Here is an 18,408-nt window from a genome sequence, read left to right on the forward strand (position 1 = left end):
GATCACCCTACCTTTTGTACCTTAGACCTGGAGTGGTAGCATCATCCTACAGTGATTACTTACAAGTTGCCTCAGTGTTTTTACTTTTTTGTCTTCTAATACTTATATAAAAAAATTCCCTATAGTAAATTTTTTCTGTTTGAAATACATAATGGATTTCCATTTTCCTGACTAGGTCCTGACTGATATGTGTACATTTTCATTTGATCAAGTGAATTTTTGTGTTTTAGGAATGTTTCAAATGTTTCCTTATCTTGGTTTTAAACATTTTTTAAAATAATTCCTGGATATTTTCTACATTGTTGCTTTTGTAAATAGAATCTTCTATTAAATTTTTCCCTTGATTTTAAAAAAATTATTATTTTTAATATTTTTTTATCCTCTACATTTTTGCATTTATCTTCAGATAGAGCAGGGGCGGGGGAGAGAGAGAGAAACATCAGTGTGAGAGAGACACATCGAATGGTTGCCACCCACACACCCCAGGGCCGGGGACAAACTGCAACTGAGGTACGTGCCATTAGTGGGAACAGAACCTGGGCCTCTCTGGTCTGCGGGCTGATGCTCTAACTGCTGAGCCAAACCGGCCAGGGCTTTAAAATAATTTTTTCAATTACAATTTGCATTCAACATTGTTTTATATTAATTTCAGTTATAAGGCATAGTGGTTAGACAGTCACATATTTTACAAAGTGGGTTTTTTTTTTTTTTTAATATGTTTTTGTTGATTTTTTTAAGAGAGAGAGGAAGGAAGAGAGAGAGAGAAACATCGATTGGCTGCCTCCTGTACACCCCCTTCTGGGGATCAAGCCCAAAACCCCAGGAATGTGCCCTGAGCAGGAATCCAACCATCTTTCCATTCTTAGAATAAACTAAACCCTATCTGAATCATGATATATTATTTTGTTCAGTTAGAGTGTTTGCTAATATGTTACTTAGGATTTTTGCTTCCAGATTTATGTGATACTTTATTTTTCTTATTATATCTTTATTTTTGGTACAGTCTCTGCTATGTTTTAGAATTGCTATATAATCACTTTGTAAAAATAATTTGGAAGTTTTCATTTTGTTCTGGAACAACTTAAATAGCTTTAAATTATTTGTTCCTTAAAATTCTGGTAAAGTTCACCCTGGTCAGTGTGGCTCAGTTAGTTGGGTATCATTCTGTGCACCAAAAAGTTTTCTGTTCAATCCTGGTCAGGACTCATGCCTGGGTTGTAGGCTCGATCCCAAGTTGGAAGCATGGGGGAGGCAGCTGATTGATGTTTCTCTCTCCCTCTCCTTCCTCTCTTTAAAAATCAATTTTTAAAAATCTGGTAAAATTCCCTTGTGAAACCAGCTGGGCCTGATTTCTTTTGAAGATAGCTCTTTGATGACTTTATTTCTTCTACAGTATGGATTTGTCTAGGCTTTTAAAAATCTCTGATCAGTTTTGATAAATTTTATATTCATAGAAAATCCATTGTTTTTCAAATGTTATTTTCATAGTGTTATATGGAAAGTCTCTTAGTGATTTTTTTCAGGTGTACAACATGATGATTTGATATACCAGGGTGAGGCAAAAGTAAGTTTACAGTTGTTTGTATGAAAAATAATAATAATACAAGAATAAACTCTGTAGCTCTGGTCAGTTTGGCTCAGTTGGTTGAAGTGTGCTCCCGATTACTAAAAGGTTGCGGGTTTGATTCCAGGTCAGGGCACATACGCAGGTTGCAGGTTCAATCCCCAGTTGGGGCATGTGCAAGAGGCAGCCAATTGATGTTTCACTCTCACATCAATGTTTCTCCCTCTCTCTTCCTCTCTAAAATCAATAAAAGCATATCATCAGGTTAAGATTTGAAGAAAACTTTGTGTTTTGCATACTCACAACTATAAACCTATTTTGCCTCACTCTGTATATATTCTGAAATGATCACAATAAGTGTAGTTAACATCCATCAACATACGGTTACATATTTTTTTTCTTGTGGTAAGAACATTTAGGATCTACTCTCTTAGCAGCTTTGAAATATATAACACAGTATTTATTAACTGTAGTCACCATTCTGTACGTTATATCCCCATGTCTTATTTATTTTAAAACTGGAAGTTTGGCCCTGGCCAGTTTGGCTCAGCAGTTAGGGTGTCAGCCTGTGGACTGAAGGGTCTTGGGTTCAATTCCAGTCAAGGGCATGTACCTGGGTTGCAGGTTCAATCCCCCGCCCTGGTCGGGGTCATGTGGGAGGCAACCAATTGATGTGTCTCTCTCACATCAGTGTTTCTCTCTCTTTCCCTTTCTCTCTCCCCCTCCGCCCCCTCCCTTCTACTCTCTCTAAAAATCAATGAAGAAAAGATCTTCAGGATTAAAAAAATATTAATAAGGCTATTAATTTTCTCTCTGCATATTTTACTTTATCTTATAGATTCTGCCAGATAGTGTTTTTTATCATTTTGTTTTCTGGGAATTCTGCAATTTCATTTTATATTCTCTCTTTGATTCAAGAATTGTTTAATAATAAAAAATTTTTTTGGTTAAAGAATTTTTATTTTCTAATTTCATTAATATATTTTATGTCATTTTCAGAGAATTTTTATTTTTTAACTATGTTTTTATTGATTTTAGAGAGAAAAAGAGAGACATCGGTGTGATGTCTTTAAGAGTGAAACATCAATTGGTTGCCTCCCATACACACCCCACCCAAGCTGGGATCAAACCCACGACCTGGGATCAAACCCACGACCTGGGTATGTGCCCTGACCGGAAAGCAAATCAGTGACCTTATGATGCATGTGATGACGCTCAACAAACTAAGCCACATCGGCCAGGGCGAGAACTTTTTCTATATTAACTACTTTTTTGAACTTGAGGTTTTCTTTGTGGCCCAGTATATGATTAGTTTTAATGAATGTGTTTTTAAAAAGCATGTGTATCTTCTGAGAGTACAGAGTATAATCATAACTGTAAGATTGCCTATTCCTTATATTGTTTTGGTTTCTTTTTCTTTTCTTGATTTAGTCTCTCTTTCTTTTTTGTTCTGTCTTATAGACCTTTTTTAAGTCCAGTAGTCTTTATGGAAGTTGATGACATGTTATTTGCTGCATTAGATCATCATAACTATTAGAATTGATCTTAGCTTTATAAAGTGCCCTTCATCTCATTCAGAGCTTTTTGTCTTGAATTCTACCTTGAGTTATATTGTGTCCCCTGATGTCTTTTGATTGCCTGTTGTACCTTAGCTCGTGCTTTTATATTTAACTTTTCTGAATTATTTTGTTTTAGATATATATTTTAGGATATAGCATAGAATTGGATATTGCTTTGTGATTCAATCTGAAAATACTTTCTTTTTCTTTTAAAGTAAATTACACTTTTTGTAATTACTGATATGTCTGATACATCTGGTCACAATTTTATCATATTGTCTTATGGTTACATTTTAAGTCTTTTACCTTGTAGTGTATTTTTTGTTTTTGTACTTTTGCCTTTAGGTATTTTTGTTTCAGTGGTTTATTTTTATTTATGTAACTTTTTATACACCCCGAGTCCTCCTTTTCTTGCTTTGGTTCCTTCAACAAGGAACCAAACAGGTTCAACAAGAAAATTAGCTTGTAATTTCTTCCTCCTCATCTCCTTCCCCTCTAATACCCAATAACATTTTTAATCATGTTATTATATTTCCTTGTATCTGAGAGGTGGAGTCTATTGTAAGACACACTTATTTTATGTACCACTTACGAAAAATGCTGCCAATTAAAGTATGACAGACACACTGTCAACCATAAGGCACATCTTGATTTCAGAGATGTTAAAATGTGAAAGAGGTGTTTTAAAATCATTAAAACAATCTTATTTTTTACTATTGTACTGTTAAATATGATAAAGTTTTTTCTTCATGGTTATTAACTCTAAATGATAATTTTTAACTTCCAGCTATTATACGAGCCAATCAGTCAGCTTTTTCTACTGTATACCTTCTCTCTCCCTGCCTCCTTTTCCCAAAATGTCTCCAATCATGCCTTGGTTGGCTGAGGCTGATCCTCTTGTAGAATCCTCAGGAATACAAATTATTACCTGGGTTCTTGCATGTTCAGAACAGTTTGAGCCTTGAAGTACAGCTTTGCTAGATATAAAAATCCTTGGCTTACATTTTCTTTCCTTGCATATATTCTCCGCTTTATGATTATTCCTTAAACACCTATGTATTGAGTCATTTATTGAATGTTATAATTTTGACATAAAAAAATCATTAAAGTGATTTGTCACATTAATGATTACTGAGAAAAGTCATATAGTCATATCAATAGAGTATACTCACTAAACCCTGTGTGATTATCCCACAGTGAGTGCATCTGGCTAAGAGCACCAATAAGAAAGAGGGAGCATCTGGAATCCAAATGATTTGTCCTAACCAAGGATCTAGATTCTGGGAGAAATATTTGGAGATGGCAACTACTGCTCTGAAAAAAGAAATAATTTCATTTCTAAATCAGAACTTTTTTATAAGCATATTTCTAATAAAGGTATAACTTCTTTATGAGAAAATTAAAATCTTACATTTTCATCAAAGCCTTCTCTTCTGGCTCGTTCAGCCAAATCTCTGCTTTTCACACTGAAAATATAAAATAAAAATTTAAGGCACATGTCACTAAAAAGGGAAATACCAGCATAAAATACATCAGATTTAATGAAAGGATCTGAATTGTATGTATGTTCTTTCCGATAACACTAATTATTTGGAAAATGTGGTTATTAATAAGTTACCCAGAGAATCACATCTCTAGCTATAAAAAAATGTTTGTATTATGTCCCATTGTCAGAGGTGTGACTTTGGGAAGCATTTTGACAACACGATGATTCAATAAATGTAAGTGTATTCTTAATATTTTGTGTGTAAACGTTTTTATTTCAATAGCCAAGTAAATGCACTCAATGTAGACTAAAATTGTTTCCTATCTTATTATTATTATCCTTACCCAAGAACATTTTTCCATTTTTTGTTCAGATAGAGTGGGAGGGAGGGAGGGAGAGAGAGAGAGAGAGAGAGAGAGAGAAACATCGACTTGAAAGGGACACATCTAGTGGCTGCCACCCGCACAATCAACCAGGGCCGGGGACAAACTGCAACCGAGGTACGTGCCCTTAGCGGGAACTGAACCCGGGTCTCTCTGGACCGCAGGCCGACGCTCCAACCGCTGAGCCAAACCGGCCAGGGCTCCTATCTTTTTCAAGGGACTTCACTCTCTTGTCCAGCTTCTGTTAAGCTTTATTAGTGGCATAGAGTGCCTCATATTATTTCTAAATTAGCTTTGAGTTTCAAGATACTCTCAGAAATTAGGAGGCACTTCTGGATTTTATTAATATATTTAGAGTCAACACTTTGGATGGTAGTGGTTTTGCCATCAAAACCTTACTCATTATTTTTGTTTGTTTTTTTATCCTCACCTGAGGACATTTTTTCACTTATCTTTAGACAGATGAGGAGGAAGGGAGAGAGGAAGAGAGAGAGAAACGTCCATGCAAGAGAGACACATCGACTGGTTGCTTCCTGTGTGACACTGACTAGGGCCGGGGAAGAACCACACCGAGGTATGTGACCTTGGCTGGAATCAAACCCGGGTCTCATGGTCCATGGGCCAATGCTCTAACCATTGAGCCAAACTGGCCAGGGCAAAACCTTGCTCTCATTGTAAGTTTCTCATACAGTATAGAGATTTAAAATAGTAAATTAAAAATTTAAAGTCATCTTACCTCTCATTGTCTTCATCTTCTTGAGGTTTCTTTAATTTGAGTTTTTTGAGAGCATTGTCATAACTCTGGTCATAATTAAAAATAAAAAATATGTCCTGTATTAATTTTTGGTCCAGGTAAAGGAAATATGGAATGCCTGTCTCTAGGGACTGCTCCTCTAAAGAAAGGTAGAGGCAAATGCTATGATTTTCCTTTCAGTTTGTCTGCACTATGGTTTCTGCCTCTTGGTGAAAAGAAAAAGGGGTTCTCCAGTGGGCATCACACCTGCACTTGAAAAAAAAAGTCTTTAAAAAGTAGTGTTGCCCTGGCCGGTTTGGTTCAGCAGTTAGAGCATCGGCCTGCGGTCCAGAGAGACCCGGGTTCGGTTCCCGCTCAGGGCATGTACCTTGGTTGCAGTTTGTCCCCAGCCCTGGTTGGTTGTGCGGGTGGCAGCCACTTGATGTGTCCCTTTCACGTTGATGTTTGTCTCTCTCTCTCTTCCTCTTTCTCCCTCCCGCTCTATCTGAACAAAAAATGGAAAAAATTGTCCTCGGGTGAAGATTTAAAAAAAAAAAAAAAAAGTAGTGTTAACAAAGAACATATATGCAATAGCCCATAGTCACAGACAATAGTGTGAAAAAGGCCAGGGGGGGGGGGAGAGGGGACATCTGTAATAGTGTCAACAATAAAAAAATTTTAAAGTGCTATTAACATTAAAGATTAAAAATGTTAACACTTTAATGCATATAACCAACATCGTGATTGAGATAAAAGATTAAACTATAAGGAAGCTCATTGTGGGGAGGATATATTAGTAGGTTTCTTTTACAGATAAGTTCTTGGACAGAGTTCTTAAGCCCCACTAACCCCACAGCTATTAAGACCTTTTTTCATGTTAAGTGCTATAGTTAAAGCCGTGGATATGCAGAGGTGGGTAGCGGCAAGAGGACAGAGAAGATTCCACTCTGTCAGGGAGAATAGAATGTCAGTGAGAGAGCAGAGGGAACACTTGGGGTCAGAGAATGATGAACAGAGGAGAGGGTGAGAGCAAGCATGGTAAATAGCACTGTGCTTAAAATATTGGCTGGGACATACCATGCTGGAAATGGAGGCATAGGAGGTAGAAATTCTGTGGTTAGATGATAGTAAATAAAAATAGTCTGGACTGTGAGACTTTAGAAGGGCCCTGAATGTTTGAGTAAATAATTTGGACTTATTTTAATAGGCCCAAGGAAACTGAAGAATTTTGAGCAGAAAAGTGATATGCTCAGAGCTGGCCTGGCACAGGAAAGAGGCTAGAATAGGTAAGATGTTACTGTCCAGAAGGCTAGACGAAAAGTACTGAGGGCCCTACGACAGCGGGGGCAGTTAGCATTTAAAGTGTTCCTGAGTTCCACAAACGTGAGCAATAACTAGAGATGAACTTTACACACAAGCCTTGGCAGCAGATCATATAGGGACATGGAAATAAGTCCCAAGGTTTTTGAGCCAGGGGTGACTGAGGAAAGAGTGTTGTCATTAACAGGAAAGTGAGAAAGATAAGGCACTTGGAGTTCTGAGTAGATTGTTAATAAAAATTTGCCAGCATCTAACCTGAAATATTTTGGAAGGAAAAGATACTGTTTGATACATTAAATTATGAAATAATTTTGGCCACACATTTTTTAAAAGCCAAAGAGCTTATCTCACTACCCTAGTAGTGAAATAATATAAATACGATCAACACTGGGCCAAAAAAAAAAAAAAACCCTCAAAAACCCACTATCCTTGGGGTTTAAGTGTTATTCAAACTACAAGTGAATAAACTGAAGATCTGTCTTAGGATTCTAATTAGGAAAATAATTTGACATACCTTTTTAATCATTTTACCAAGTTCAAAATCTGGCCTTCTGCCTATTGAATAATCAGCTTTCACTTCAGAATAGGTATAATTAATTATTGCCAAGAATATGTTCTGGGGAGAAATATTTAAATAAATACTATTTCAATACAAATTTAGTTTAAATGTTAGTGACTGACAAGTGCTGAGATTTGTAAAATTAGATCTAAGTTTTAAAAGTAAATCATATATACGGTCAGTAATAGAGAAATGGATATGAAGACTAAAATATAGTAGAATGGGTAATGTGTAAATGCTCCATGGACCTGGGCAGATATGTTTATGGAAAATAAGCAGAATTTAAAATAGTGATATGATCCCCTGAACAAAGGAGCTCGCGCTCATGTTTTAGGGACTCTTGGAACTCTTGTTGCAGGGGGCGCACTCTCTTGGCTCCCTTGCATTTGCCCACAGCCATGTGGACCCCACACCATGGACTAATGGACTGTAACTAGCCTAATGCTATACCAGACCCAATTCCAACATGGAATGGAAACTTCGGAGGCTGGCTTTGCTCCTTGCTCTATTGAATCTCTAATTGTCCATCTTCCAGGACTGGATTAAGGGAAATGGGGCTTTGGAAACCCAGAGATGTAATTCCATGCAAATAAAGCTCACTCATCCTCCAATAAATAAATAAAATAGTGCATATGAACTGATTGCTTGTATATACATTAATTTATCAATATTACATAGAAAAGACATTAATGTAATGATATGTTCATAAGAATGGAGTTTTTAATTCTATAAAGTTTTTGAAATGCACAATTTTACTAAGGCTCTTATGACTAATATTTAGGTAACACAAACAGAATTGTGCAGAAGGTATTCTTACCCCTAGCCCACTTCTCCAACTTTCACTGTGACCCAGCTCTGTCACTGTGAGGACTTTGGGCCATCACCAGGGGATAACTGCTGTGCATAACAACAACAAAATGTTTTCATGGAGGACAGTAGCAGTGCTTTGACTAGGAAGGCAAGGTTGCTTGATTAGGAAGGCCAAGTAGATTAGTCCTGAACACATATGATGCCCATCCTGGGGACTCCTTAAAAATCACAAAGGTGAGCTTTCAGACGTGAGGGCCAAAAGCCATTGCAATATGGGCAGAATATCAATGGTGTAATTCATACCTACTGGTATAGAATGTCTGAGGCTAGAGAGACTTGGGACATTCAAGCTATATTTGTAAAAGATTTAGCATGTTTCTGGCACACATAAGCACCGATATGGTCACTGTTGTGATGACTTTCTTCATAGGACAATTGGACTAGAGAACCTGGATTACTAGGAATCCACACCATTCTTAATAAATGGTAAAGTGTTCTGACAGCTAAGAACTGATACCATAATTTCTTATGAATTGTTAATGTAATTTTCATTCTAAAATACGTAAGCAAAAGAGGAAACATACATGGATCTTACCAACAGAACAAAGAACACGAAAAAGATGAACGTAATGAAGTAAATGGGTCCCAAGACAGGATTGTCTTGCTGAATAGCAGCAAAATTAAAATCTCCAAGAACAATTCGAAACTGTGCAAATCTTTGATGAGAAGAAAGAACATTAGAAAATATTATATCCCTTAATACACACTGATGACAACTGATGGGTGTTATCAATATTGTCTAGGAAAGTTTTTTTTTTAAATTTTTTTCTTTATTAATTTTTTAGAGAGAGGGGAAGGGAGAAGGAGATATAGAAATATCAATGAGACATCGATTGGCTGCCTCCTGCATGCCCCCTATTGAGGATTGGGCCCACAACCTGGGGTTCTGTTTAGTATTTCCCTAACCAGGAATCAAACTGGTGACTTCTTGGTGCATGTATCAACGCTCAGCCACTGAGCCACACTGGCCGGGCTGTCTAGGAAAGTATTTAGCTGTGTGTGGCATATGTTCTGTGGCTTTGGTTATGTTGACATAGAATTCTATAAAACCGGATGTAGAAAATTCCCCTGAAAACAAAACTTAGGTACCTGGATAGCTGAACAGGTAGTCCAGTAAATGTTGGGCTTCAGTTTATTAGCTACAAAATTTGAACCTTGAAATATCTTGGTTTTGATGAGAAATAGCATTTAAAATAATTTTTAAATCTTCATTTTCTTAATTTAAAGATGGAAAATTAAGAAATTGAGGCTTCAAATGAGCATAGTTGTAGAGGTAGAATTAGAAGTTCTTAAATGGATGTCTTATTTCGGCATCATTAATTTGCAGTAGCATTGCCAGACATACCAGGGATATAAGTTATGTATGTGAGTTCCTCATTTTAAGGGGAAATCTGAGAAGAAAAATTCTAAAGTATTTAGATACTTTGCATGATTGGCCAGTCAGTCAAAAGGGAGAACATTTCTTGTTCCTTGTTGCTTTAACCAATCACATAAAGGGGGCATAGGACTATCTACAATGAAGGAAGAAAATATTTTTAAAGAAATCAGCTAGTTGAAGTCCCAGGACTCAGAGTTATCTGGAATTTCATCCCCAGTACCCAAGACCTTATTAAATCATGCTTCAAATATTTATCCAGCTTTTAATACTGGTTTGTAATGCTCTTCTAGACAGATAAGAAAAATGCTGAATTGCAAGGAGATCAATCAAATGTTTTTTCCTCTTCGAGATAGGACAGTAAGAGGTTGTTTTAGTATTTCTAATTTGATCTTTTATCCTTGAGTTGTGTTTATATAAGAAAAGTGAAAGGCATCATTTCTCCTTTCTAGACATTAATTCATTAACTGAAGCATCCATTTAGCCATATTCTATCAGGAAAGTATCCAGGCACCTCTGCTGTATAAATAATAATGTGAATAACAGAAACCTAAGCAGTTTACTGAATGGTTATAATCACATAGGAACTGGAAACTCCAAATACAATGTAATTGTCACTTTTCTCTTAATTTTAGGTTAGTTAATCCTTTTTTTTTCTTTTTTCAAGCTAAAAGGAACACCATGATTTCTCAACATACATGTTATATTGAATGAAAATACTGTTTTGTAACTTCTTGATACCCCTGCTAATAACTTTTTAGAGTTATCTCTTACTGAATTATCATAGCTAACAGACTATTTCATAATAATGTACCATGTGTGGTTAATATGTCTTCCCAGTCACTCCTTTGGACGCATGATTGGGTGATAGAGATTCCTAAGCATTCTTTAAATATTGCCTCTATTACACTTTGTCTTTCTCTATAACTCAGGTTAATATATAACTAGGCCTTCTCATTCTATCCTTTATGTCTCATACCCTTTCCCAACATTTTTTTCTCTATATTTTTGATAATTTTTTCTGACCTGTTTTTTACTTTACTCAGTCTCTTCATCTGTCTTATTTGCTGTCAAACCTGTCAACTGGGTTTTTACTGGGTTCAATTACTATAGTTCTAGAATTCTATTTGATACTTTTTCAATTAAGTCACTTTTTATACTATCCTAATCTCTGAAGATACTGAGACTTGTGTTTTATTGCTCTAATTATAGTAAGTATTGCTTGGTTATTCCAATTACGGAAGTCTTTGAGTCTGTTTCTGTTGTCTGTGGTATCTGCTGGTTCTTGCTAATGATCTTTCCCCCTTATATACCAATTTATCTTTGACTATGAACAATAAATTATATTTTCAAAATTACTTGTAAAAATAATTTGAGGCTTAGGATGAAGACATATTTCTCCAGAGAGGTTATTTTGTGTCTTCAGGTTCATGCAGGCATTCTAGCCTGGGACATCTTAATTCAAGTTTAAGATTCCTTGGACACCTAGGTGATTAAACCCAGGCTTCAGGTCACTATAAGGGATTGACTTTTGACTTGAGGGTGTAATACTTGAGGTTTCCTGCTTGATTTGTAGAGAGGTTATCAGAAAACCCACCTTTGCCCACCACCCCCTAACACTAAAACACATGCAGGCCTTGGGCTTTGCCTTGTGTCTCCTCCCTGAGAGGTGAGCAGAAACAGTTTCTCAACTATTTTTTCTACACCAGCAAAAATGCCTTCAGGGTGGAGATTTTGAGAAGATAGAGTAAGAAAAACTAAGAATCTGTCTCCCCTCTTAGAAAACAATCACATTGGCAGCTATCTGGTGTAATTATTTTGGAATGCTGGAGTCTATTAAAGGCTTACAATTTCAAAAGAAAGGCTCAGACAATTCTGGTCAATTTCAGTTTTTAGTTTGGTAGCAGCTACCAATCTCCTACCCTCCATACCATGGCATATGGCTGTGCATGTATTCCTAGAATAGTTTGCACACAGCTTGTGGGACCCAGGATGGGCAAAAAGAACCCTGCTCTCTAAACATCAGGGGTTTGTATTCTGTTTGCTGCTTCTGATCACAGAGGTGCAGACACAGAGGTAGGTGTGTTCCCCACCTTTGTTGCAAGCCCCACCACCCTAGCTGAAACAGTGTCCTTGGGATTTAAAGGGCCAGTGTCCTTCCCTGCCTCCTTCATTTTTCTTTCTCCCTTTTGGGAGATATTAAAGACTAGGGTGGTATTCAAAAGCAACTGCATATATAGAGAAAATTAGAAAGTCACCATGGCCCAGTTGGTGTGGCTCAGTGGATTGAGCATCATCCCATGGACTGAGAGGTCCTGGTTTGATTCCCGGTTAGAGCATATACCTGGATTGTGGGCTCGATTCCAGTGTGTGGGGGGGGGGAGGGCGTGCAGGAGGCAGCCAATCGATGTTTCTCTCTCACATCAATGTTTCTATCTTTCCCTTTCTCTCATTCAAAAAAATCCATTAAAAAAAAAAAAAAAACTTAAAAAAAAAAGAAAAGAAAGTAAGTCACCATGCATACCCTAGGGGAAGGCACAAGCTCAGAAAAGACCCAAGAAGACTTTAAGTCTACATCTAAGGCTGATACTCAGTATGGAGACAGTCTACAACAACAAACTCAGCAAAACCTGGGGAGGGGAATAATCTAATTTCCAGAGTTATAACATTATTACATTCAAATGTCCAGTTTTCAACAACAAAATGACAAGATATACAAAGATACAGGGAAATATGACCCATTAAAAGGAAAAAAAAATAAACCAACAGGAACTATCCCAGACAAAGACCAAATGGCAGACCTACCAGCCAAAAACTTTAAAACAACCATCTTAAAGATGTTCAAAGAACTAAGAAGACATGGAGAAAGTCAAGAAAATGATATATGACTAAAATGAAAATACCATTAAAGCGAAGACCTAGTCCTGGCCGGTTTGGCTAAGTGGTTAGAGCATCAGCCCATGGACCAGAGAGTACCAGGTTTGGTTCCCACTAAGGACACGTACCTTGGTTGCAGTTTGTCCCCGACCCCAGTTAGGGTCATGTGGGTGGCGGCCACTCGATGTGTCTCTCTAACATTGATGTTTCTCTCTTCCTCTCTCCCTCCTGCTCTATCTGAATATAAATGCAAATATGCGATATTTTTATTGAGTGAGGATAAAAATAAAGAGAAAACCTAAAACACTTTAGAGCTAAAAAGTAACTGAAATGAAAATTTACTAGAGGGATTCAAAGGCAGATTTGAACATGCAGAAGAAGAAAAAAATCCGTGAATTTGAAGACAAAACAATGGAATTATCGAGTCTGAGGAACAAAAGAAAATGATTGAAGAAAAGTGAACAGAGCTAAAGAACCTTGGAACTCCAAATGAATCAACATATAATAAGCACATGAAAAGATGCTCACTATCACTAATCATTAGGGAAATGCAAGTCAAAATCACAGTGAGGTTATCTCACACCCATTAGGATAGCTACTCTTAAAAAAAGTCCAGAAAATAAAAAGTGTTGACAGGGATGTGGAGAAGCTGAAATCCTTGTGCACTATTAGTAGGAATGCTACTTGGAAAACTTTGGCAGTTCCTCAAAAGGTTCAAAATAGAGTTATTATATGATCTAGCAATTCCATTTATGGATATATACTCAAAAGAATTAAAAGAGCCTCAGGGAGATATTTGTACACTGATGTTCTCAATAGCTAAAATATGGAAGCAACCCAAGTGTCCACTGACAGATAAATGGATAAGCAAAATGTGGTATGGACATAAAGTAGACGATATTATTCAGCTTCAAGAGGGAAGGAAATTCTGACATATTCTACAACACTGTTGAATCTTGAAGACATTATGCTCAAGTGGAATAAATCAGTCACAAAATACTGTGATTCTCTAGGTACCTAGACTAATGAAAATCATAGGGACAGAAAGTAGAAGTGGTTGCCAGGGTCTGGGGTAAGCAGGGAGATGAAGAGTTTCTTTTTTAATAGGTATAGAGTTTCAGTTTTGGAAGATAGAGTTCCAGGGAGGAATGGTGGTAATGGTTGCATAATATGAATGTACTTTATTATACCACTGAACTGTACACTTAGAAATGGTGAGGATGGTAAATTTATGTGTATTTTACCACAATAAAAAAAATTCTTACTGACTTAAAAAAGCCTTCAGGGCAAAAGTAGTGTTGGGTGCTAGGCTTCTCTGGATTCTTGCCTACTGAATGTGGCCCAGTTATTACTCACTTTTTTGTAAGTTCTGTAGAATTTCAATGTTTTCTAGGTTTTTCAATTGTCCTGAAGAGGTTGATCTGAATAATCTACTACATCATTACCAAGCACAAAAATACCCTCAGTCAATTCCAGAGTTCTCTACCTGTTTATTCTGTACCTTATACTCCCCCCCCCCCCCACTAACCAAGGTAAGGCAAATTTCTGAGGTTCTGTAAATTACTAAATTTATATTCAATATCCAATACTACTAAGTTTATAGTAACACTTGAACTGACATCCTAGGAAATAACCAAGGAGTTGGAACTGCAAACATTATTCACTCAGGATAAGCTAGTAAGACTTTTTAAATTATAGGTTGTTTGAAGTTGGGCAGGACCTCTGGAAATGATTTAGTTCAGCCCCTTCATTTACAGATAAAGAAATTAGGGTCCAGAAACGTTAAATAACAAATGGCAGAATTGGAAAAGTAGAGTTAAATCCTCTTGGTTCTGACACACTCATCCAAACCTAGTAGAGGGAGCCACAACCAGCAGAACACCAACGCCCGCAGGGAAAATTTGGCAGGCTCCCAAACCCACTGAGACAGCCAAAATGGTGAAACAAAGAAACAAATTGCAAATGAAAGAACAAGAGAACTCTACCGAAGAGGAGATAAGTGAAATGCACTTAAGAAAGTTATCATAGGTAGAGTTCAGAGTGATGATAATGAAGAAGCTCAACAGCATGAATAAAGAGCTCAACAGCATTAGTAAAGATATAAAAACATTGATGATCAACCAATTAGAAATGAAAAACCACCAAGCAGAAATGAAGACTGACATAGCAGAAATAAAGAACACATTGGAAGGAATAACCAGCAGAGTAGAGGAAGTGGAGGACCAGATCAGTGAATTAGAAGACAGGGTAGAAAAAAAATCACCCAATCAGAGAACCAAAAAGAAAAAACAAAGAACAGGAAGACAGCTTAAGAGAACTGTAGGACAATATGAAATGTAACAACATCCGCATCATAGGAATTCAAGAAGAAGAAAATGAGCAAGGGTTAGAAAATATATTTGAAGAAACAGTGACAGAAAACTTCTCTAACTTGGTGAAGGAAAAAGGCATACAAGTATAAGAAGCACAAAGAACCCCAAGTAAGGAGAACCCAAAGAGGCCCACACCAAGACACATAATAATTAAAATGCCAAAAACTAAAGACAGAATCCTAACAGCATCAAGAGATAACAGGTTACCTACAAAGGAACTCCCAATAAGGCTGTCAGCTGACTTCTCAACAGAAACACTACAGGTCAGAAGGGAATGGCATGAAGTAATCAAGGTAATGAAAAACAAGGATCTAAGACTATCCAGCAAGGCTATCATTAAAAATAGAAGGTCAAATGAAGAGCTTCCCAGACAAGAAAAGGCTAAGGGAATATATTAGCACCAAACCAGCACTGCAAGAAATGTTAAAAGGACTGCTGTAATTGGTAGAAGAAATAGGATAAAAATATAACCACATTAAACAAAAATGGCAAGAAATAAGTCCATATCAATAATAACCTTAAAAGTAAATGTGTACTGAACATTCTGATCAAAAGACACAGAGTAGCTGACTGGATAAGAAAGCATGACTCGCCCTGGCCGGTTTGGCTCAGCGGTTAGAGCGTCCGCCTGCGGTCCAGAGAGACCCGGGTTCGGTTCCCGCTAAGGGCATGTACCTCGATTGTGGTTTGTCCCTGGCCCTGGTTGGTCGTGTGGGTGGCAGCCACTCGATGTGTCCCTTTCACATCGATGTTTCCCTCTCTCTCTCTTCCTCTCTCTCCCTCCCACTCTATCTGTACAAAAAATGGAAAAATGTCCTCGGGTGAGGATAAAAAAATAAAATAAAATAAAAAAAATAATAAAATAAAATAAAATAAAATAAAAAAAGAAAGCATGACTCATGTATATGTTGTTTGCATGAGACCCACCTCACAACAAAAGACTCACATAGGTTGAAAGTGAGGGGATGGGAAAAAAATCTTCCAAGCAGACGGGAAGGAAAAAAGAGTTGGAGTAGCAATACTCATATCTGATAAAATAGACTTCAAATGAAGGCCATAACTGGAGATAAATAAGGCCACTACATAATATTGAAAGGATCTATCCAACAGGAAGATGTAACCTTGGTAAACATATATGCACCCAATATAGGAGCACCAAAATATATTTTAAAATTTCTGGAGGACTTCAAAGGAGAAATTGACAATCATAGCAGGGGACTTCAACACCCTACTGACATCATTGGATAGATCCTGTAGACAAAAAAATAACAAGGAAACAGAGACTCTAAATGATGCACTAGATCAAATGGATTAAATAGATATCTACAGAGAATTGCCCCCCAGAACTGCAGAATTCACATTTTTCTCAAGTACACATGGGACATTCTCAAAGATAGACCACATGTTAGGACACAAACTAAGTCTCTATAGGTTCAAGAAGACTGAAATCATATCAAGCATTTTCTCAAACCCTAAAGACTCCATCAAGAATCTACCTGATTTAATAAACAAGTTTGGCAAAGGAGCAGGATACAAAATTTACATAAAGAAATCGACAGTATTTATATACACCAGTAACGAACTCACAGAAAGAGAAACTAAAAAAATAATCCCATTTACCACTGCAGCAAAAACATTAAGATACCTAGGAATAAACTTAACCAAAGAAGTAAAGGACCCATTTGCAGAAAACTATAGGACATTGAAAAAACAAATAGAGGAAGATATAAAAAGTGGGAGCATATACCTTGTTCATGGATCGGAAGAATTAACATCATTGAAATGTCCATACTACCCAAAGCAATCTATAGATTCAATACAATCCCCATTAAAATACCAACGACATATTGCACAGAACTAGAACAAATACTTCAAAAGTTTATGTGGAACCAAAAAAAGACCCCAAATAGTCACAGCAATCTTGAGAAAGAAGAACAAAGTAGGAGGGATCACAATACCGGATATCAGGTTATATTACAAAGCCATTGTAATCAAAACAGCCTGCCCTGGCCGGTTTGGCTCAGCGGTTAGATCATCGGCCCATAGACTGGAGAGACCTGGGTTTGGTTCCTGCTAAGGGCACATACCTTGGTTGCAGTTTATTCCCGGTTGGGGTCATGTGGGTGACAAACAGTCGATGTGTCTCTCTCACATTGATGTTTCTCTGTCTTCCTCCCTTTCTCCCTCCTGCTCTATCTGAAGATAAATACAAAAATGTCCTTGGGTGAGGATAAAAAAAAATAGTACATGGGACTACATGAAACTAAAAAGCTACTGCACAGTAAAAGAAAGAAGCATTAAAATGGAAAGGGAGCCCTGGCTGGTTTGGCTCAGCAGTTAGAGCATCGGCCTGCGGTCCAGAGAGACCCGGGTTCGGTTCTCGCTAAGGGCATGTATCTCGGTTGCAGTTTGTCCCCGGCCCTGGTTGGGTGGTGTGGGTGGCAGCCACTCAATGTGTCCCTTTCACATCGATGTTTCCCTCTCTCCCTCCCACTCTGTCTGAACAGAAAGTGGGAAAATGTCCTCAGGTGAAGATTTAAAAAAAAAAAAAAAAAAGGAAAGGGAACCCACTGTATGGGAGGGCATAATTGCCAACGATACATTAGATAAGGGGCTAATTTTCAAAATAAAAAGTACTCATACAACTCAACAAAAGTAAATTAAAAAATGGGTAGAGACCCTGGCTGGTTTGGCTCAGTGGTTAGAGCGTCGACCCACAGACCAGTGAGTGCAGGTTCAATTGTGGTCACGGGCAGGCACGCACCTCGATTGCGATTCTTCCCTGGCCTTGGTTGGGGTCATGCTGGAGGCAGCCATTTGATGTGTCCCTTTCATGTCGATGTTTCTCTCTCTGCCTCCCACTCTATTTGAACAAAAGTGGAAAAATGTCCTTGGGTGAGGATTGGAAAAAAAAAGGCAGAGGACCTAAAGAGACACCTCTTCAAAAAGGACATACAAATGGCCCTGGCCAGTTTGGCTCAGCGGTTAGAGCGTTGACCTGCGGTCCGGAGAGATCCGGGTTCGGTTCCCGCTAAGGGCATGTACCTCGGTTGCAGTTTGTCCCCGGCCCTGGTTGGTCGTGTGGGTGGCAGCCACTCGATGTGTCCCTTTCACGTCGATGTTTCTCTCTCTTCTCTCTCTTCCTCCCACTCTATTTGAACAACAACAACAAAAAAGGACATACAAATGGCCAAGAGACATATGAAAAAATGCTCAACATCACTAATCATGAGAGAGGCAAATTAAAACTACTATGAGGTATCACCTCACACCTGCCAGAATGGCCGCCATCAACAAATCATCAAACAAC

General features: G+C 37.7%; 1 protein-coding gene across 1 annotated transcript in view; it reads right to left on the reverse strand.

The window, feature by feature from the left end:
* Nucleotides 1-18,408, reverse strand: part of PKD2L2 (polycystin 2 like 2, transient receptor potential cation channel) — a 45,215-nt gene that overhangs the window by 6,821 nt on the left and 19,986 nt on the right. The window contains exons 9-12 of the mRNA XM_036240000.1: nucleotides 9,010-9,130; nucleotides 7,560-7,661; nucleotides 5,729-5,793; nucleotides 4,535-4,589 (exon numbers count right to left, since the gene is read on the reverse strand). Of these exons, the coding sequence (XP_036095893.1) occupies nucleotides 4,535-4,589; nucleotides 5,729-5,793; nucleotides 7,560-7,661; nucleotides 9,010-9,130 (343 nt within the window). The remainder of the gene's footprint in view (nucleotides 1-4,534; nucleotides 4,590-5,728; nucleotides 5,794-7,559; nucleotides 7,662-9,009; nucleotides 9,131-18,408) is intronic.

The sequence above is a fragment of the Molossus molossus genome, unplaced genomic scaffold, assembly GCF_014108415.1.
Source record: "Molossus molossus isolate mMolMol1 unplaced genomic scaffold, mMolMol1.p scaffold_m16_p_4, whole genome shotgun sequence".
Taxonomy (NCBI): domain Eukaryota; kingdom Metazoa; phylum Chordata; class Mammalia; order Chiroptera; family Molossidae; genus Molossus; species Molossus molossus.